At 42.2% G+C, this 23,024-nt stretch overlaps 1 protein-coding gene across 3 annotated transcripts in view; it reads right to left on the bottom strand.

Annotated features, from left to right (window-relative positions):
- Positions 1 to 12,362: 12,362 nt before the first annotated feature.
- Positions 12,363 to 23,024, bottom strand: part of sfswap (splicing factor SWAP) — a 43,029-nt gene continuing 32,367 nt past the window's right edge. For 2 of the 3 annotated variants that reach the window (XM_061068951.1, XM_061068953.1), the window contains 4 exons: positions 22,335 to 22,472; positions 21,824 to 21,964; positions 18,765 to 18,837; positions 12,363 to 13,088 (listed from right to left, as the gene is read on the bottom strand). In XM_061068951.1, the coding sequence (XP_060924934.1) occupies positions 13,023 to 13,088; positions 18,765 to 18,837; positions 21,824 to 21,964; positions 22,335 to 22,472 (418 nt within the window). In that variant the 3' untranslated portion in view covers positions 12,363 to 13,022. The remainder of the gene's footprint in view (positions 13,089 to 18,764; positions 18,838 to 21,823; positions 21,965 to 22,334; positions 22,473 to 23,024) is intronic. The other variant, XM_061068952.1, reaches the window with a different exon arrangement.

The raw sequence follows: 23,024 nt of genomic DNA, 5'->3' as shown, positions 1-23,024 counted from the left end.
CTTCAACGACTGATTTCGTAACAGCAGCACGACTTGGCTGTCTAATTTCAAAGGTCCCTTCAAACATGGCAGCCAAATGCGTCCCTCCATTCCCGAAGCAACGAAGGTTAAAATGGGCGTGTCCTTCTTGGGCCAATCGATCTGATTCAGTGTGATGGGGACAAAGCTAAGAAGCTAATAATGCAGGTGGCTGAGCTGCAGTAGGTGTAATGGCCCCAAGTCAATAGTGACGCAAAATAGGAAAGACTGTCCCCGTCGGTTTCGGCCTTCCACCCTGAGGATGTGGTCCCCTGAATTTAGTCAAAAAAGTATCTTAAGTTTTTCTGTCCATTTGTAGCTTGGACCCTGATGCCAGTACAGTGCACTCACTGAAGAAGCAGGTAACACAGGGTGAGACGTTACAACATGGAGATTGTTTGCGTATTTGCCAGAGAAGGAAGAGCAAAGAGAGGATGAGAAGGCAAACAAAGCCGGAGAGAAACTGAAAGAAGGTGACGGGCAGAGGAATTAAACTGAGCCGACTGCAAACAACTCCAGTAACGAGTGGCCAATCACACGGGGGACACGGCTGCCAAAGTGAAGCCGGTCGTGTCCTGCAAACACAAGTGTGATCATAATAACCTCTGATACACACAAATGAGGTGTATCGTTGCTATCATTGTAATTATTTGACCAATCAAAGCAATAAACTGTATTTGAAGGGAGCCGTTTCCTCTGCAGTACATTCTGTATTATTTCAGCTCTAATAAGCCAATAGCATCGATTACATCAACCCAGGCTGGTGTATCTGGCTCTTAAAGGGAATGGGAAGATAACCATTTGATTGGTGTGTTGCTGATTACACCCAGAACATACCGATGATTAATTAAGAGATTATGTTCAACCCTTTGGAATCATGTGCCTGACATGCTGCAAAGAGTTCGGCTGTTAAAGTAATTGCTTCAGTGGGAAACACACAAATGAATTCAATTAAACAGATTAAACTGATACAACTCCGAACTTTAATTTGTGTGTTTCCAATAGAAGTTTTTTTAAAGTTAGTAACCTATTTTCTTTTTCAAATGATAGCAATAGTAGAAGCGAAAGCGGCTTGATCGCCCCCTGGTGGTGGGTTGCAGCATATGTCAAAAATCCTGCCTCCTCAATGTTAGCAAATGGGACATGGACCAAAGTAAAACCGTTATTTTTTACATTTTTATTTTTCCAGTTAGTCTAATTTAAATAGTTATTCGATGCTGTAATAAAAGGGGTTAAACATTGTGATTGACAGCTGAGACTGACTCGGGATTGGTCGAGAGGGTCTAAAGGCGGGACTTTGATACCGTGGCTACAAACCAAATTCCAGAGTTCGTATCCAGGATATTTTTTTCACCTCATTTCTGGATTGGAGCAGGAGATAGAGACGTGTCGTCCATCTTTGTATTAACTCCATGTTCCATAAGTTTGACACCATGTGTGATTTCCACACCTTGTTGTTCTTAAACCAGTAAGGTGGAGTTTTATTTAATAAAACCTTTGGATGACATGATATCGTCTCCATGCAGCGGGCACCACAACAGATACAGAAGATAAATAGAGATATGAACACAGGAGAGATCTCTACATCCATCTCATCCGACCTCTGTTCACCACCGGGACTCCCTCTCCTCTTGCCACGAGTCTTAATTAGAGCACTGTGTCTCTGTCTGCGTCTTGTCCAGGGTTCCCGGAGTCCTCGCTCCACCAGCAGCAACTCCTGCTCCTCCGAGTCGCTGGTCAGAACACATCTGTCACAGCCACTGCTGGCGACCGGGAGAAATAAATTGGAACCGTGAACCGTGATTACACTCCGGCACGGAGGCGTCTCATCACCAGGGAAACAGAGGCCGACACGAGCTGGAGATCCTCGGGTGGAATCCAGATCACAACACATGTTACGTCACGGATCTGCCACTCCAATTAAAGCATGAGCTCGACACTAACTCACAAAACCCCCCGAGGACTGAATCATCCTAATGTTTGGCCATAAAGTCACCAAAATAGACATTATTATTGTTGATGAACGTGAATCGTGTCCTTTGTCTTTATCGCCCAATTCTTTTACCCCCCCGCCCGCCATCTCCTCACATGTCGCGATGAGTTACGACGTGTTCAGATCCCGTAAAACAAACAAATCACTCGCCTGCCCTCGTGTTTCTCTCTAACTGTTTTCCCAAGTCTCTGCCCCCCCCACCCAGTCAGAGTCCCACTCGCAGTCTGTCTCTGCCAGCACGAGTTAATGAAAGTGCGGAAGCCAGCAATTTATGCCAGAATCAATCAGTGCAGATGTGATGAGCTCGATTTGATTACATATTAAAATTGTGATTTAATGTTTGGCCGGGGCCTTGTTGTTATTATGGCCCCTATTGAAAGGGGGGTGAAGGCTGAAGTGGCTATTATCACATGACCTATCGATGGGCTATTGGTGCTAAGGGGTCAGGGTTATAAGTTCTAAAGTATTTCCTTAAAAACTATGGCGAATCAAAAGCGTTGAAGGAGTCTGTTACTTCTGTCTTCTGTGTTTACATGTTCAATGATCAACCAGGACATTTAAACCTGATATCGGTTTCCTCTGATCTCTGAACTTCAGGCGGTTTTGAGATGACCAGCGTGATCTTTGATGTTTGACTTTTCTCGGGTGTCAAGATCAGAAGAATTACAGTAATTGGTTCGGTCCTTTTTTTGATGTTTGGTCTGAGTAATTATTTTTCTGGCGAACACGTTATCGACTTGTCACTCACAGATTCTCGCATTGACGTCACTATATTAACTCACTGTTTACCGCTCTGACATCATTTCTCTGTATGAGTGTCCCCCCACAGACTGAGGTTGACATTTGTCTTATCTCTGGTTCGGTTTGGGCAACTCTACCGATAATTATAAAATGTCAATGTTTTATTTTTTAACTTGTAAATATAGCTCTGTGATTTTCGGCCACAAGCTGCAAACACAATTGCTGATTTACATTTCCAGCAGGTTCATCGTTATCATTAGTATGGAGAAGTGTCCGACTCCGTTTTGGTCTCCACCAACTCCTTAGGGAATGAAATTTAGTCTTCATCATCTCGTCCCTGGGTTTGCATTTCCACCATTTGGTGACAGGGAAAAAATATTTTAATGGTCAAGGCTGAAAACACAATAATGATTCCGAGCAACAAAACAATGAGCTGAAAGACGTGAGAACGCGGCACAAAGCTCAGTTGTGTGTCAGTTTTATCTCTATGACAACAGAAGTAAATGACCTGGTTTGTCCGCTGCTCCGAGCTGCTCCCTTTCACTTTCTACAGCGTCCGGCCAACGTATTACAATCAACTCTACAAGCATGTTTTAACCTTGTTGGCCTTAGCCCTGATTTAGGGTGACAGCTACAAAAGAATAATCAGCGGTGCACCAGTTGCCAAGTGAGATGCTAAACTAATAAAAGGAGAGAGGGGTGTGAGATCTGCTGAGGCCGACACCAGACTGCTGCGTCATTGACCTTTGTCTTGTTTCCCCTTGACATCTGGAATCTGGGCCAAAGGAGCTGGATGTTGCATAATCCTTGAACGTGCTCAGAAGGAGTATGAGATGGGTAATAAAGGGATCCAGGCTCATCGCTCGTACGAATCCTCCGCACTAGACTTCTGTTTGACTCATACTTATTTATTCCTCAGTGATACGGCACAATTATCCGCTGAAAAATGCTGCATCGGGCATCACCCGCCCGCCTTATCAAAGCCAGTGCAGCTGTACAGACAGATAAAGGGCAAAAGTAATGAAGGAAGTGTCTTTTTGGGAGCAGCCCGGATCGGACAGATGAACCGCCGGCTGCTGTTTCTGACCCGTACAGAATCCCGGCTGATAAGAGGGAGGGATGCAAACCTTTATTTTTATTTATCAGCTCATAAGCAAATGATGAATTTCCCCTTGTCTAAGCTGGGAGCAGTTTTACTTCTCATGCACCGCAGCACAGTGGAGACGTGACCAACTCCAGACACTGAGTCTGACGTGTACAAATGAATGGATTCCTTATTTATCTGCACCTTGTCGTTATCCACAGAGCTGCTCGTCTTTACATTTCACCGGGAACCATGAGGAACTTTATTATTCACAGCCTTTTGCCCAAATGTGATAAAATAATCAATCTTGGATCTGTTGAGTAAATGTTCTTTGCAGTCATGCAACAGGGGAGCCTTGTAGAGAGCAGTTCATTAAATGTGATGATGAGAGGAATCGTAGGGGAAAAATAATTTGCTGTTTCTATTTTGTGCTGAAATGTTCAAGGCTTCTGCAGAATTAGCATCAAAACCTGTGGTTTAAAAGCAGGTTCCTCTTTAAAATCGCACCAGGGGACGTCTGTACAGAGCGGTCCTTGGAAAATGGGGCTAAAGGTTGTTTGCAGCACTTAACACCAAAAGATTACGCCAAAAAACTACAAAACGGATTTCCATGAAACTTTGTGAAAGGATGGAACCGACCCCATCACATTTCTGCACCGATCTGGATGAAGGGGGCAGATCCAGGAGCTCTTCATCACTTTCTTTACCATTGTGATATATAAATATAAATATTTATTTCAAAATTGTCCCAGATTCCACAGAAAGTAATTCATGGATCTTGTTCAGTTCTTTGCTTTATACATTTTTCACCAGAGGACAGGTTTTACGATGCCTGTGCTAAAACATTTAATATAACATTTGCAGTTGTTGAAGATTCACTATTCATGATGTTTATTGTATAGTTGTGGGAAAAACCTTTGCAGGGAAGCTCTGTAGCAGCAGCAGTAAACTAGTTTGGTAAATAATTAAGTAAGAACATAAAGAAACAAAGATAAAGGCATAGTTCTGGAATAAAATGGGTGTTTAGAAAATGAATTGACAGTTATACTATGAAACTAACATATAAATAGAGAAACACATTTTTTTAGTGAATAAGATATGTAACAACCTTCTGGGTAAATACTTTCACCTCTCACAGGTTTCTTTTTGATTTCAAGACTTTCATCTCAGCATGAAAAGCCCCAATCTTGACTCGTGACTCGGCCTGGAGGACTCATAACTCAACTTTAGAGGCTTCAGTCGACATCTTGGCCTCCTCTCACTTCACATGGACCCGCTCCGAAAATACTCAGAAGCAGCTCGGGCAGTTATCTAACAGGCCAGAGTGGAATCAATACAGAATCTTTCAGCTCTGCCCTGAAGAACCCGCGCACAAAAGCAAAAGTGCTGTCAGATGTAAGACTGTTGTCGGCGCAGCACTAGTGTAGCTGCTCCGCGCTCTGACCTTTCCCTCCGAGATGTCGGGCTCTCGAGAGAAGAAACAGAGGAATGAAAGTACAGCGAGGACTCTGATGCTACCAGCACAAAGAGAAAAAGTCACTATTGTAAAGTGGGAACTTCAGAGTGTTTGATTATTTTCTCAGAACTTGAGGTTAACCCTTCACTGTACATAACATGTTCTACATACATCTTACCGGCTATTTGACGCTTTTAAAAAAGTTTTATTTCATCAGGTTTTTAACTCTTTTGTCATCTGTACCGTTTTGATTCTCATATTTCTACCATAATATAGTGTAATTTGTTTCCTAGCGACTTGTATCCCTGTTTTGAAAGGTTCAGTTTAAAGTCTATTATTATCAATTTTTTTAATTGACCTTTAGTTTAAGGAGGTGATTCTATGCCATTTTCAAACATCAGTTACATAACTGGATAGATGTTCCAGAGAGAATTGTTGTAATTGATCGTTTAAGATCATTTCTGATTAAAAACAATAAAACATGACACGAGTGGGAGTGTTCTGTTCTTCTCTCAGTGAAGCTCTGAGTTTAATCAACACGTCTCAGACATGTTTTCTCATATGAATCATATTTCTCTGCTGCTTGTGTTGTTGTGTCCTTTGCTGCCGTTGCCAGAGGAAACAAAATACTTTGCGCTCAATCTCTTTGGACGATGCAGCATGAATACAGACTGAAATCTATGCAGGAATCGAAATCTGATTGCTTTAATGGGATCGACGTTCGAAAGTTAAAACATGTGAAGTGCCTGAAAACATCTTGTGATGGTTTGACTAGCGATAAATGTCAGTTTATGTTTGTTGTGGCTGATAATTCATGTTTTTCCAAACCTGGGCCTGATTGTCCCACAGTTTTGAGTCTCAACACTTTTAACGACTACGTCAAACTCTGACTGCAGCTCAAGAGAAACTTAATCGAGCCCCAACTGCACCCAATGTAAATTTCCATATTTCCATGTTTTTGCCGTTCACAGATTCAAATAGCTTTTCCCTCAGGAGATGGTGGAGACCAAACCGGAGCAAGTGACAGAGGTAGACATCAGGGGCGTCGTTAGGCCTGTTTTAGGGGGGCTGAAGCCCCCCTAAAATGTTGTTCAGCACCCCCAAATAATTATTGGGATTTAAAAAAAAAAAAAAAAAAAATGTAATTTTTTTTTTTAAATTAAACTATTGTTTTACACATGGAGTTATTTATAACTCTAACATGCTATATATGTGAGTGCGGCTCTGGTTTTTATGTTTTCTCCCCCTTCAAATTACAATCCAATAGCCTCTCATAATACTTAACAATAAAAGACCAGGCACTAGGACCTTGGGGAGTCTGCATCGCTGCTGCGCTGGCTTTCTCACTCTGTCAAGTAACGTCTCTCATCAAGACAGCAGGATTACAGCCAAGGAGTTTAGCTCATAGTAAATGATGCACGGAGTGAAATTGTAAGTACAGGTGGCTACAGAATGTGGCTATCTGTAGTTTCTAACGATTGTTACCTGCTTAAATTTAGGTTTACTTGAGGCAAATGAAAGGGAATATTGTAATGAGCTATATTAACACTAAGCTAGCTAGCTAGCTATTTTGTTAGAAAATGTCTCCAGCAGTGTTCGAATTACGTGGGAGCCAGAGGGGGCTGAGCTCCCATAGAGTGAGGCAGGGCTGGACTGGGAGAACAAAACGGCCCGGGCATTTTTTGGCTCAGACCGGCCCACATAATTAGCCGAGCACATCTGCCATTAAGACATTTAGAAGACATAAGTTACGTCAATTTAAAGTAGCTCATATTAAAAGTACTTAAGTATCAAAAGTATCTGGTGTTGAAATGTACTTAAGTATCAAAAGTACAAGAACTAAAATTAAAAATGCAAATTGCTTTTTATAGTAGGTCTATACAGACACAAAACAACCCAAAATGTTTCTCCTCAAGATTTATCTCAACTGACTGAAAAATTACAACAACAATATGCATATAATGTATAATTTTACCAATTTTGAACCCTAGATGCTGAGGTTCAAATAGTAATGGACCAGTGCATCTGAACTTCTATTTAACTATAAACAAGTGCCTCTTGTGTCTGCCCAAGAACATTAATAAACCACAGTATAACCACTATACTATAGGCACACAAAATAAGACACTATCTCTTATCCTATTCTAGAGGAAGTAAAAGTCGTAACAAGATTTCTGAAGGTGAACCTGCGGAGGGATAGACCAACCTCTCGCGCTGCCCCCCCCCGACGGCAAACACGCCACCGGGACCTGCACATCTCAGGAGGGAGGGGGCAGCGAGTGAGAGAGAGAGAGAGAGAGAGAGGTGCGCCGTCGGTAGAGGCGTGCGACGCCAACCTCCGCTGCTCAAGTAACGAGCCAGTTTGGAGAATGTATTGAAAATTGAAAATGCGCGCTCACATGTCTGCCTCCACTCGCTCATCATTGTCGAGTCCTCCTCGCTCGTCTCCCGGCGCACCTGCTGCTGCTGGGCTGGTGAACCCGGCACCACATAGGTCCGTCAGTTTGGCACATTTAGCAGCCTCCACCTCCAGAGACTTCTGCTTTTTTTCCCCGATGCGTTTTTTACTCTTATTATCCATTTTAAGTTTCTGTTTCAGCAGCAGCCCGTCCCGCGACTCCCACCGCCAATGCAATGAGGTCCCGCCCCACCCTGGTTTGTGTTGTGATTGACAGCACTGTCAGGGCTCTCTGAGCCTGTCAGCCCATGATTGATTGACAATGACAAACAATAGACCAATAATATGTGTCGATGCTGGCAACACACTGCTAGCCCTCTGTAGCCAATTGGCCGGCCCAATTGGAGGGAATTTAGAGAGGAAGAAGAGAAAAAAAACAAAACAACAACATAGCGGACCAGACCGGCCCACATTGGGTCAACGGCCCACCGGGATTATGCCCGGTATGCCCGATGGCCAGTCCACCCCTGGAGTGAGGACTAGCTCCCATGAAAGCAACAAAGTCAAAAATCTGAGGGGGTCTCTCATATCTGAAGTAGGGGTGCAACGATAAGTCAACGTCGTCTACAAAAATCGATGACAAAAATAGTCGAATTTACTCGTCGATGAATCGTTGGTTACGTCATAGCGCGTGTTTCTCGTGCCGTGCAGCTGAACAAAAAGTCGTTTTACCGGAGGTGCTGGTGGAATTAGCTGAGGAGTGAGCCATCTCGCTTCCTTCCTCTCTCTGAAAGCTGTGCATGTGCAATAGCGTCAAAACACGGGCCAATGGGTGCGTCCGTTCCAGCGTACCAGGAAGTCAAAAGTTCGGGAGAACTTCACTCTTAACATGGCCCGACAGAAAAACTACCTGCAATATCTGTGCGGCGGACCTGCTCTGCATGGAAGCATGACACGCGCATTTGAGGAGGAGGCACGTGTGACATCGTAACGGAGACGATGCGGATGTCAGATGTCATCTCAGTCAGATGTTATAGTATATGAACGTATATACCTGTGTAAACCTGTGCGCAGGATTCTAGAATCCATTACAAAAATATGGTTTAAACTTTTTTTTTTAAACGAGTTTAAAAGCGTTATGTTATCCTATTGCCTGACAAACGTTTATTTCACATAAAACATTTTTTTTTTTTCATCACAATTATTTAGTCCGAAGAAGACTGTAGTTTGGTTTGTGGATGTTTATATTGCTGTTATTTTCCCTGTCATTTTTGTTAACAGGAAAAATGGATTCTTGATTTTAAATTAATATTTTTTTATTAGCACTTTACCTGTCCTTGGTTTTAAATTGAAAAAAGCTTGATTTTTCTTTTCTTTTCTTTTGTGTCAACAGTACCCTTATATGCAGCAAAGTTTATTAAAAGAAATTTTTTATTAATGAAGTATTGACCTTTTATTGTCTTTATTTTCATTCATCACATGCCTCGAACAACCTCAAGCAAAATTTAAAAGCTGTTTGCTAAATAAGAGCAATTGAGAATTTGTGTCATTCATAATGACAATAATAATCATGACTAATCGACTATCAGAATAGTCGTGACATTATATGTGACATTGTAATTTAATGTTAAATAACGCTCATTATCCATCCCTGTGTGGTCTCTTACCATTAAGACGTTAAATTAAAATAGTATACCATACCACGGGACATAGCCAGACCGTAGCCTACCTGACGCCCATGAACGCAGCATGACTGCACTTCACCCCCACACCACTAGGCTGGAGCAAATCGCATAGTAGATGCAAAGAATTTGACAGGTCATAAAGTCAAAAGAAGAATTTGTGTGCTTTTAGCTTAACATGCTTTTGAGATAAATACATCTACATCTAAAAGAAACATCACGGTCAGTTATGCCACTGAAAAAAAGGCCACCGGAGCCGAATTCATATTCGGCCCTGACAAGTTTCGGGTTAACAGCTAAAAAAACTAAAAATAGTAGAAGATTTAGGATCCGATTTGGCAGTAATGAAATATATATGGACTATTACAATCAATAATATATTGAAGTTAATTAAAATAAATCAATTCCTGTACAAAAATGTCTCTGTCTGTTGTGTGCGTGCGTCAAGTTATATACAGCCTATGACTACCGTGCGCAAAAGCGCTGCTCGCGCCTAGGCTATTTAATTGTATAGCCTTGGTGGGCTTTGTGCGCGGTGCGCCAACTTTTTTATGAGATAGAGACCCCCTTAGAGACAAAAAGATAATTCGAACCCTGGTCTCCAGTGAGCAAGAGTGTGAATGAGCAAATTTGAAATGTAAGAAATAACTATCGACAGCTCTCTATTCTTTGCATTAATATCTATCTCTGGTATTTTAAAACAATAATATCAGTGCCTATAGAATGTTGATGTTTATAATCAGTTAATGCTATTTAAAACTAAATGTCATAGTGTCCCTCATAACGCTATTGTACCGGTATATCATCCAATTCATTGACCAGATGGATATAAGAAGATTCTTTAGCAGAGGTGACAGCTCCGCCCTAGTCAAAACAAGTATATCCGTCTTTCCTTTACAAGCAGGAAAATGATTTCTCTCTATTTGAGAAAAGTTCATATTTGTCCTTAGGGGCTAAGCCCCCCCTTTCTTTCCATCCTAGAAACGCCCCTGGTAGACATGTTTATAACAGTAACCTGTAATGGTGAGGTGACGACAAAGGTGTAAATATGAGTGCGAGCAGGAAAGAACTGTCCAGGACGGATTGGGTTAAACATTAAACAGATACAGAAAACTGTTTTCCAAAAGATTCACGTTCCCCGGCTCATCTTCACAGACAGAGATGTGTTGAAGTTGTTCTACAGATGAATAAAAAAACCTCCTGAACCTCGTCGTGTTTGCAGGGGCCACATTGACCGGGACGACCACTGCCACTCAAACCGAGTAAATCCTACACAAAGCACTTTTTATCCCGAGAGGAGAAACCTGCTGCAGGCGAAATGGAGATAACGTTATTAGCTCAAGTTATTTTGTTGACCTGGCTCCATCGGTGCTGACAAACAGCCCGTGGGGGGTTTTGACTGCAGGAGTTTCGTGTTTTCCTGTTTTCACGAACCCACTTAATGTTGGACAACACATATATAATCATATGAATGTTTTATTCGAACATTTCTGCCCTAATGTTGTGATGGCTACACTGCTTTTAATTCTTTCTTCTTAAATTCTTAATTTTTAACCTGTAAAGCAACTTATAAGTCTGTTTTTTGGTGCAATATAAACAAAGTTATTTATATTAATTCAATGATTGTGTTGTGAGGGATGTTAATGTTTGACAGTTATAAATTATTGTAAAATATCCTTAAGATAATTGATAAACAACAGTAACTGATCAAACAAAGAACGACACAAATGAAGGTGGAGACGTGTGAGCACTGACAGTTTGATACAGAAAGCCCAGGTTGTGTTTGCTGCTTTATAAATGCGCATATAGAATAATAATTTCCAAACCTCAATATATTCAAGAAATATAATATATAAATAAAAAATAACATCAGTTGCAAACAGCGCGTGTGTGTCAGCTGCTGACGTTTGTCAGGAGAGGAGAGATATTCAGCGTTCTCGTGGCCCGAGGCTCGGAGCACTTCTTTATTTTGTCGGTGTCTAATCTCGTAGAGTTTCCCTGACGGTGGAGGAGGCAGGATTTACTACAGCTGCAGAGGAGGAGGTGCCAACGAGGCCTCCAGGTCGCTGGAGCAGCAGGAGACGCTCTAATGGTTTCGTTAAAGGCGGAGAGCAAAGAGCTACGGTGGAATCTCTTACAGTGAAGAGAAGAGAGGAGACGGTTGAGCTCTGTGTGAACCTCTCGCTGCAGGAGGCTGACGGGTGGAGTCAGGTTACCATGGAGATTAGTGTCTGATGTCTGCCTGAAGTGTGGGTCTTAAACCCTGTCTCATCCATGTTAGTGGAAGGGACATGGACCAAACTCCAACACATAGATTTACCTCAAATATGGTTTCTGTCATTTTAGGTGATGCTTATTCCACAGATGTTTATTCAAGTGCAAATTTTCCCAGTAAGTTTGGTTTGAGTAATTTGATGCTTTAAAGACAGGGTGAATTGTTTTGATTGACAGCTGACACTGACTTGTGATTGGTCGAGAACATAGACGGGACTTTGTTACCGAGGCTCTATCCCCCGAAAAACACATTTCACCTCCTTTAGTGTCTTTTATCGGTGGCCTGTTTATTTCTAATTGATTTTGGCATTTTATTGATTCCTTCAAGGCTCTGTATGGCTTTAAAAGTGTTATCTTTCTGAACATTTAATCTTTTATGAGCTTGTTCTCTGCCTGAGGTCATCGAGCAGGAATCTACTGATAAGTTCTGTTCCCCCGGTTTGCCTGAGCCGAGTCGCAGGCACCGGCTCAGGCAGCCTCAGTGGACACCTGCAGGATATCAGGCAGATCCAATGTTAGATTTGTCAGGTTTATCGGATGGGACACTCAACTTGGCGCCGTCAATGGAGGTGAAGGTTTGGGGCCGGTAAACATAATTTCTTCCATCTTATCAGTGAAGGACGGTGAGGAGAAGGAGTGCGGGGGGGGGGGGATTTGAACATTACGACGAAGAGGAGGAGTCCATCAAGGTGAAGAAGAAAACAAGGAGACGGAGCCACGGTTAAATCACATTTGAAACTTTATTTACTGTTTGCTTTAGAAAGTAGCTCTCCAATAAATTCATTACAGTACAAACTGAGAACAAAAATAGAAGGCCACGTACTAGACAGTTTGAGGGGCAGAATAAAAATTTAAAACAGCATCTGGGAGTTAGACGGGTGAGGTGCTAGAGAGACGACAGCTGGGGGAGGAGAATAAGAAGGAAGACGGCAGCAGGGAATAGCAGATGAGGGAGGATGGAAATTAAGTGATCAAAACAACGCAGCCCTTCATAGAAGGAGAGAGTACAGACCTCCAGCAGCTTTAGCTAATGCTGCAAAGAATGGCTGTCAGCACGTGGGAGGAAGGCAACGCGTCTTCCAACACATTGCACAATAACATTATTATTTAAGCCTCCCCTCAAAGCGCTGTCGACGTGATCTCCCAGCCGGTGAACCAGATTTTCACCTGGACGAGCTCCTTCGCTGCACTCGCGTGACGCCGCAGAAGAAGACACAGCCCAACCCGAATCAGCCGGTGCTCAAATCATGATTAAATTATGAATCCAGGAACACGGCGGCGACAGATCCAGATCACGTTAATCTCCCAAGAAGCCGGAGAACGCCGCTCGCTGGTAGACCGAGGGTTGCCTTGACGAATAAGAAGCCGTGTCCTCTTTAGGAGTTGGGAGCTTGGAAGGTCTTGGAGGTGGCCAGCATGGCTCTCACTTTGGCCATGAGATCCTGAAAACAGAAGGAGAAACAAGTTGTAGGAAGATGTGACATCAAATGAACCTTAAGTAGAATACAGGCGCTCTGGGTTTGGAGGAACGTGGGTGTTAAGAAGCGATAACACTGGCATGTTGTCGAGCGCCTGAGGGTAAAACACCACCACCGGCTGGGGCTGCCAACCTGATGAGGCCCTGAGGGCTGTTTACATCAGGCCGGGTGTGCTGTTGGCTCTAAATCCTGCAGAAGCTGGTGATGGTTCTGTAAGTCCTGGTTCAACTCAAAATCATCTATTTATTCTTCTTTCAAAAAAGCAACAGAGCACAGCCACGAAAAAGTTGAGTGGAAAGTATCAAGGGAAAAACCTCTTATTGGTATTTATTGGAATAACAATTGAAATGAAAGTGATGTGGTTCACTCTCTGCTGTTATTATTCCAAGTGTATTGCTGCGCCGCAACTGATAAACATTTCCGTTTTGATTAAGTCTAATTACTCCCTGTCGTGTCGGAGAACTTTTGGTAATGCTGCTTCCGATGGGAATCAACTCCCCAATGTGCACTTCACTATTCAGCTGCCGGCTCTTTGTTTGAGCTGCTGATGTGTTGACTCCTGAAGGATCTTTACTCAAAAACTACTGAACAGAGAGAAAGTGTTTGGAAGAAACAAACATGGCGAGATGGAGCATTAGCCTTGGCTGAGCTCTGCACTCTCCGAAAACCAATCTCATCCTGACTTGGTGGAGGGATGGGGGACTGGGAATAAACCATTAAATGTATGTCGGTGCAGATGCAGGTTAAGATATTGATTTGTGTTTTCCTTGATACTTTTAATATAACCGAAGATATTTTATTTGCAATATCTGCAAGTCCCATATTTTCAGACCATATAAAATGATTTGTTCTACAACTGTTGCCGTTCTAGTTGACATATTTCAGACCACTTTCCTTTCCACTAACAGAACCAAGGAGTAGGATTGTATGACATTGGTGTAAGTTTGTGCTCAGTCATTCAAATTAAAGCTGTTTTTAAACGTATTAAGTGCAGATTAAGGATTTCACTTTCCTCTCCCTCCCTCTGGAGGTAGAAATGTAGATTTCTTGCTGACCAGGGGGCTAACGCCTACACTGCTGAATGAGAAGAATTAATTTGCCTCCCAAGAGTGATTCAAACACGCATGGACAAATATTCACCCTTGAGCTTCACTGACAGACGAGACAAATTAACAGCTGTAATCACAGAGGGAAGGGGGCTGTCGCTTCAAATCACTCAGAGGCGCTTTCTCTCTCAAACTATTGTTATTACTCAAAACACAGACACACACAATGTGACAAACAATTCTCCAAATTATCATCAACTCGGTGGACAGAAGCTCAAAGAACAGCTGAATTCTTGTTAACGCCAAGTGGCAAATAAAAGCGCAGCAAAGAATTACATCCAGAATTACATTACAGCTGTCTCACCCACAGGGAAGCAAGCAAGGGTTACATCATGAATCTGAAAGAGGGTGAAGCTCATTTACAGAGTTCGAAAACACAAAGGATGTACAACTAAATATTCTTTATATCATTCAACCTGCTGTAAAACATGAAATAAAGTTTAGATTTGAAGAGAAACTACTTACTCTGCACCAATCAGAGACAGAGTACAGATGTGGTGCATTTCACACTTAAAAGGTCCTGTAATTGAAATGTGAACTTATTATCACCACCAAGGTTTCCATTGGTTTGTTTGTTAGCAAGATAAACTGAAAAGACATTTAAATCAAACTTGGAAGCGGGACATGAGGCAGGAAACAAATGATTACATTTTGGACGAAGAGATGGATCCAGGATTTGTTTTCACTCTATTCTCACATTGAAAGCAATTTTTTGATCGTATTTACATATATCCCAGGAAATAATGCATGGAACTTGATAAGAGAAGAATCATGCATATTTACGGGGCTGCTATCTATACATTTGTGTAATTTGGTGCCGATCCAAATATAAATCTGTCTCCAGCAGATTTAACTAAGGTTTCATTGGGGACTAGGGTTTTCCAGCCATTACATGGTGAAAAACAAGGCTCCCAAGCTGAAGCCACCACCAATGCTTCGCTGAGATAATGTGAATTAATTTGGTTTGTCTTTTCATCAACGCACCATTCTCCCACAATGGAGATTAAGATTTCATTATCTGCATTGTTGTGTTAGCTATCAGGTTTGATTAAATTTAATCGGAGTGCTGGGCCCTAGCGGAGGAGGAGCCCTCTCCACTGAGTCCTGTTCTACTTATTTGAAATGACCAACTCTGTCACAGACATGAACCAACTGAGTGCTGGATATTAAAAGCCTGTGGCAACAGGAAGTCCACCTGCTTCTTCTCTGCAGCTTCACTCACTGGCAGCTTTGGAGTTTTCAAATTGAGCAGTGGTGTCACTTAGAAGATGACACACTGGTAGTCATGCAATTTAAAAACTCGTGTAGCAACGTAGGAAACTTTAGATAAAAACTAGAAAGGGCTTATCATGGAGACCCAGGCACCAGTGATGGCCTGAGAAGGAAACGCAATTAACCTCATGAGTAATTTGTGCAGCTTCCACCCCCACTTCCTCCATCACTTACTGATACTCAAATTGTCTTGTCCCAGGCTAAAAATTACAGGAGTTCCTAACCAGTTCAAAAGCAAACTGCACTGCAAGCTCAGGAGGCAATTTCACACATTCGCTGCTAGTTGCAAACATCCCCACACTCGACTTCACAGGATTACACTTCACTATACTGTAAGGAAGGTCCCGAGTGAGCTATGCAACACCTGGAGCCTTCTCTCCGTCTACAACTGGCACATTCCCGCACTCTCGCTTCGGATAAGTTCTCCTCAAATGTTCTCTTTTTAGCCCCGTTACAGGTCTAAAAGCTCCTCTCACAGAGCACTAGGTAGAGCACGCCACATCAAACACACTGCGGAGAAGGAGAGGAGACAGAAACCGGAGGAACAAAGACAAACATTAGGAAAATAAGAGACGGGATGAGGCAAATAGCGACCGAGCACCCTCAGGAAAGAAGAGTCCATTAGGCAGATGAGGATGTGCTGAATTATTCACGATGTGTTTGTAAAACATCACAGATGGGGTATAAGAAGTTAGTGGTAGTGAAGCTGTGCGAGTGTTGCGACTGCGGGCGAACACAGTGTTTTTCGGGGGGGCCTGCTTTTGTTGGTTTGTCGGGGATGAAGACGGGAGAGGAGGAGAACTTTGTTTGTTTGTTTGTGAGCAATAATGAGAAAGTCAGATGTTTTTTTGGTTCGAGAGAAGTGTCGGGAGGGAAGCTCACCGGGACTCGCAGTCACTCACACACACACACACACACTCACATACACACTCTCACACACCAACACACACACAAAGCGTTGCCAATCTAGGTGAGGGACTATGATCCAGATCCTGTGTTTCAGCTTGTGTCGCCTCTGAGTTCACACTCTGTTCACCTCCATTAGCTTCTTGGATTCACTGCAGCTTCTCTACATTCGGTGCTTGGTGTTTTTGTTGTACTTCTAAATGCTCTTTTACGCTACATGTTTATAAAATATTTACTTGCAGAACATTACTGAAGTCACATTTGCTGTGTACACCGACACACTGGGCTCTACACCCGCATGCAGTTGCAGATTGGTTGCATGAGAATCGATAGCAGCGAAAATATTGCATCACTGGAAATGAAGAGCTCAGATATTTCGGAATAATTGATCAAATACACTAATGGAGAATTTTAAGTCGAGACGGCTGCGGGGGAAAAGTCTTTCTACTTCCAACTGATTAAAGGCGTTTGGAAAAATCGAGGTAATTGAGTTTGAAAATTTAACGGAAATGTTTTCTCCGTGTTTCCACAGCAGTTAAAAATAGAATTAGGAAAAAGAGTTTGTGATTTTCATCTGCAGGAGCATTGACTTGGAGCTCAGATTAGTATTGACAGCTTTTGACACAAACACCAACAAAGACAAATAAAAGACCAGCAGTTTTTAAGACTCTAATGATCCAGTGTTTTCTCTCTCTCCCTAAATCCATTCGGTGCTTTAGCCTTTTTCTAGTCGTTCTGCAGCTTCTCCTCACAGAACATGTGCGTGTGCATGCATGTGATCGTGGTGCATTTGTGAAAGCAATGATAAATTGGACATTGCAGATGCAACCGGGGAAAACCTGCACCGCGGGTCAGACTTCATTGGCGAGGTGTGTGTGAGGTTACAGTGAGACTAATGAGTGGGTAACATTTATTCAGACACATTATTCCAGGCATTGTGAGCCCAATGGGGAACATGGTGTTCAACATACCACTTAGCTTCATTTCAACTGTCACATAACCCGGTCATTACATTACAATACACTATAAAAGGACAAAAGTATGTTGACAGGCTTGAATGCTTCTGTATATATTTGGTCTGGAGCCGTTTGTCATTGTTTGGTTCTGATATCTTAGGTTCTATTAAAGGGGAATATTTTATATTTGGTTTTTCTCAACCTGGGCCCCATGTTTGCGAATGTGGGTGAGTAAAGTAATTACAAAAACTGGAATCGGCTCAATGGATCGTCTCCACCAGCTGCGACACAGCAGCTGTGGCTTCAATGTAATCTTTAAGGGCAACTGCGTTTACAGTGTTTACTTAATGAGCTTTTTTCCACTGAGAACGGCTCAAATTGTTTGTTTGATTCTGGGTCTTTGTTCAGAGTCTAGCAATACTACACATGTCTACCCCAGGTTAGATATCCTGGAATAACCTTTTTAAAGGAATTCTTAAAGCTAAAACATACAGAAATATAAAGGCATAATTCCTAGTTTCTAGTCTGGTTAGATCAGGTACAACCGCCCTAAACAAGACCCTTGGATATTGCCCAGATAAAAACCAGAGTTATGAGCAAATTAAATTTCCAATCATTCGTTTCTTTAAATGTTGGTGCAATGTTTCTCTCACACGTGTCCAGAACGCAGAACCTTATTCCTCAATTAATTTCTTGCTCCTGCCTACACACATATGAACAATAAGAAGAGTAGACGTTCTCATGGGGTTTGCAGTATTTGCAGCATTTGTGTTTCTGTGTGAAAACAAAGCGGAACCAACAAAAAAAACTGTTTTCAAACTCATCAAACAAACTATAGGCGTGAAAACACTTTTCAGCTAAAGTGTCCTCCAACTTAATGGCAATAGTTAGTGAAGGGCCCTTTTCCTGTTTCAACATGGCCTCAACCCCCTCGAACACCTTTAGATTTAATTTCGGGAACAGTGACTGCGAGCGAGACCTCAGCGCCACCTTCATTAGCAGCCGACCTCGCTCATGCTCTCCTGGCTGAATGGGAGCAAATCCCCGTGGACGAGCTCCGAAAGCAAAAAGAAACGCAGACGGTTGCTGCTGAATAGCGATGCTCACGGTTTTGGAACAAAATGTTGAAGAAACACATGCGACTGTCATTTTTTGTTGTAAAGTTTGAGATCTGAAGAAACTTTAAGGTCTGAGTGTATTATACAAATCTATAAGGCATGATGAAGAATTTCTTTATGAGATAAATATGTATTAAATGCAGGATGTATTTAAAACAGATATTTTTTGTGTGTCCTTTCTATTTGCATGCTGGAAACAGAACAGCACTCTTTGCTTTTACCGGCTCGGCTTTTAAGTTTGACAGCCGACGCATCTGGGATTTAAAAAAACAATGAAAGTACCTGAGTTATTTTGGACTGAACAGAGGATACTATGGATGAGGACACCGCCTTGTCTTTCTCCTGAGAACCATCCCTGTGAGGAGGAGACAAAAAAAGGGAGAGGAGGCAGAAAGCCAATCATGAAAACAGAAGAGGACATACAGTATTCATGATGTCTTCTGAAAAGTTCAAAGCTGGACAGGCTTGGGGAGCGAAGGAGGGAAAGGGAAAGGAGTGAGAGGTAAGAGAGAAACCTGACCTGTGAAAACTCAAATATACAAACAAAAAAACCACAACTATCACGTCAACACTGTCAGACGCAGCCGAGCGTGTAATCATCTGGACAAACAGCGGAAGGTGCCAAAATTGCTGGCCTCAAATTCAACTTCATGATTCTGTCTACAGCTTTTAATCTCACCAGCATCTAACATTTCATTATTTATCAAAAGGACTTTTAAAATAGACAAACGCGTGTGCATCAAGTTGATTGAACACAACAGGTGAAAGGAAACTGCAGATCAGGCAGCTGCGGATGCTGCAGAGTTTTCCGGCATCACTCCTACACAGGAAATATCTCCGTCAGTCAATTTTGTGTGAAAATAAAATATGGGATTATTATATTATGCTTCTGTGGCTCCATTCTCTGCAGAAAGTCAACAGCAAAACCTGAAACTGCCACAAACCAGCTCACATCCATTCACACAGTTTTTTTGTGCGCCGCCTACGCAGGTGATGCAGAACTTCTGTTAACACAGAAAACGCACAAAAATAAATCTCCAGGAATGATTCCGCTTATCCGGCACCTGAGGGAAAAGATAATTCAATACATACAAGTAACAAAAAGCAGAAATACCCTACTGGAGTTATCGTATTGCTGTTGTATGCAGACGGCAAACATCTAGTTTCAAGATGTAAAGTCACAATGTAAACCACCTAATGTTCCTGAGTCATGGCAATGAGTAATGACCATGAAGTTGGCCTTTGACCTTTTGGATATAAAACCTCATCACCTCATGATATTTACTCTATTAGACAATTGTGTGAAATGTGTAGCTAGTGTATATATTATTGAACTAAGGCCAAACATGTGTTTTGCAGGGTCACAGTGACCTTTGACCACAAAGCCCTGGAGTCCCAGTGGACGATGAAATTTGCTCCAGGTGTCATTAGCACGGCTCCGTGTGGGATTTGCATGTTGTTAATGTGACTGGGTCGGTTTCCTCTGGGTTTCTCAAAGACATGCACTTACAAGAACTGGTGATTTTACCTGGTGGCTTTAAAATCGCTTGTAGCTGTGAATGTGAGTGCGAGTGGTTGTTTGTCTTTATGTGTCAGCGCCTGTGACATCTGCTCAGGTTGCACCCGCCTCTCGCCCAGTGTCAGCCTGGGATTGCCTCCAGATTCTCAGAGGAATAAGAAGAACGGCAAATGGATGTGTGGGAAATAATGGGACAGACGTGAAGTCAGTGACCTTGAACTCTGACCACCAAAATCTATTCAGTTTTACTTTGACTGCAAGTTCCACTTTTTCATTCTGAGACTCACGATAATGAGGGAGGAAGAATCGACAAGTTAAAAAACGTAGATGGCTTTGGAAATGGCGGGGCAGAGGGAAAGTAAAAGTTTCTTTCTTAAGAAGATGCTATTACATTAAAAAAAAAGCAGAAAGTGAAAGAATTAATTACAGCTCATCTCCTCCAATAGACCAGGGACCGTTTTTCTTGTCATGTTTGTCGACATGACAGTGATTTCTTTTTGGATTCATACAAATGGAAAGTTGTGTTTTTTTATTCATAATGGTCTGGTGTTACAAATGGTCCGCTCTACTTGAGAATCCATTTGTAAAATGGATGTATGTTTTATCTGGGGACCAAACGGGAGAGGAGGGCGAGGAATGAATAAACTATGACTTAATTCTTTGTGTCCACGTGACTCTGCATTGTGCCTGGCACCATGCAAACATTGATGTATACATCTTTATTTCCTTTTTGGATATATTGAAGCATCAAACCAACAACGCCCAGACATCAGAGGAGATTATCTTGGTGCTTTAAGACCTTGAAGCTGAAAGACGTAGGCTCCGGGCCAATCTATCACTGGCTCTTTAAAATAAGTATCTTCCATCCTTAGTGGATTTAGAATTCCTCCGACGCCAGTGACAGGACCCAAGCTTTGTTTTACCCACTTTCATATTCACAAAGATGGAATTACAGTTGTTTTCTGCAGATCTTGTGGATGATGCGGCAGTTTATACTGATGGCACACATTACAAATGGATAAAAATTATACTGCCTCTTTGATTGGATTAAATTTGATAAAAGGAGAAACCTTTAAAAAGGGTCTTAAAATGATGCTATATACTAAATCTCAAGCTACAGGGCTGTGGCTGAGACGGTTTGTTTGTACTTGAGATCTGAATGAGGTTTAGTTCATACTGTTCCGATTTTCAAACGGTATGTTCTCCTTTAAGGCTTAATGTCTTTGGTGAATGTTACCTTGGGTAACGTGTTTGGCTGAGGTTACTGGAGTGTAAATCCAATAAAGAGCAAGACAGAGCTGCTTTGTTCCCTGACACTCTGATGTAGTAGCACCAAGCAGCTCTTGTAAAAGCAGACAAAAAAACACAAAACACTCTAAACCAGTCTTAACACGTTTGATCTTAAACAACCCCTTAAACCCTTCAAATGCTTGGACTTATTGCTAATACAGCTTCATGAGCAAGTGGAAAACGTGGAGGAATCCAAACCTTTACAGGTCGCCAGGTACTGGTTCTGGTTGCTAAGCTAAAATCATCGGGGATGAGGTTTTTTTTGGACAAAATAACAGAAGAAACATGTTTAGAGCAAGAGTTGTAAACAGAGAGGATATTAATTAGAGTCAGTCTGGCTTCTGTTTTCGAAAAGATCAACTTGGAAATACCAGATCCAAGAGTTTTGGGCATTTTAACACTGTTCCTTGTGCAGTGGAATATATTCGTCATATCCTGTCTCCTCCGTGCTCTACCCAGACAGGTCTCACCCAGACAATCACCTTATACATACTTCATATGTGAACACCAAGAAAATATATAACAGGGTTACCTTGAGTGGGTCAGGCTGGAGGCGGGGCTAGCTGATGGGGATAAAACTCTGCTGGGTGAGTTATACGGAGAGAGAGAGGAACCCAAAGTTTGCATCTGTCCCGAGGACGACAAGAGGCGCTTCTTCTTTTCAGAAGGTGACCTGAGAGGTACAAAGCGAGACAGGAGTAAGCAGGAGTTCAAATATTTCCTATTCAGACAGCAACACTAGGCAATACACAGTGTATCATAGGGGACATGTTCTGAAGGCAGCGCTTGCTTCCTTCAGGGGTCATCAGGGTTTTAGTATCTTGTCATATGTTGTAAAGCCAACGCAAATGGACACATAGTATCAGCAGTTTTCCACTAGTTTAGAGAAGAAATAATGAAAGCATCAAACATTAAAGTCTGTGACAAATGGCAAAGCCCCTCGTTGCCTTGACAGGTGTAAAAAAAGCACATTTGGTGCTGTATGCTCCGACCCGTGACTCCCCCTCTGATCACAGGCTGGTGACACCTGCTGTTAGCATTACCTGGATTTCGAATGCCCCCTGGGTACGCCGGCGCTGCTGCTGCTGCTGGGATGATGGCGCTCCCGCTCCTTCTCCTCACGTCTCCTCTCTGATGAGCTGCCCTTCTTTTCTCTTCTCCCCGGGGAGTGTGAACGGGACCTGGCCAGACGAGCAGAGACAGAGGAGGTGTGAGACGGCAGGAGGCCATTCAATTACAGGAGGCAAACCTCGGAAGATGCATTTGAAATGAAAAAGAAGAGAAGACGATGGAAAGAGAGGGAGAAGAGAACAGAGATAGTATGGAAGAGCCAATGAGGATTAAAGGAAAGTGTGAATAAGTTCAATTGGACAATCTAAGTACCTCAATGTGGCACAGTTCACATTAAGGCAGTTAAAAGAGCACATTTAGTTTGTATAATATAAAAGTGAGTATACAAGAAAGTCCAAGTACTAAGCAACTAGGCCATAAGTCTATGAATTACAACTATATCACACAGGCCTTTAATATGTAAATAGTGTTTCTCTAAATTAACCTGAATAGAAAACAGTATTAAATATTAATGGTTATGTAAGAGATTAATGCACTTCTCAGATTTCCTTCCAGAAAGGGCACAGCTAAATTAATTTCTCCCACTGGCTCATGTGCAGAGCATGCATGTAATTTAAAAAACATGAAAAAGTGGGTTAGCGAAGGAATTATATTTATTTTAT

This window comes from Limanda limanda, chromosome 1 (assembly GCF_963576545.1).
Source record: "Limanda limanda chromosome 1, fLimLim1.1, whole genome shotgun sequence".
Lineage (NCBI taxonomy): Eukaryota > Metazoa > Chordata > Actinopteri > Pleuronectiformes > Pleuronectidae > Limanda > Limanda limanda.
The sequence above is the reverse complement of the archived record's forward strand: the minus strand, read 5'-3'. Positions and strand labels throughout refer to the sequence as shown.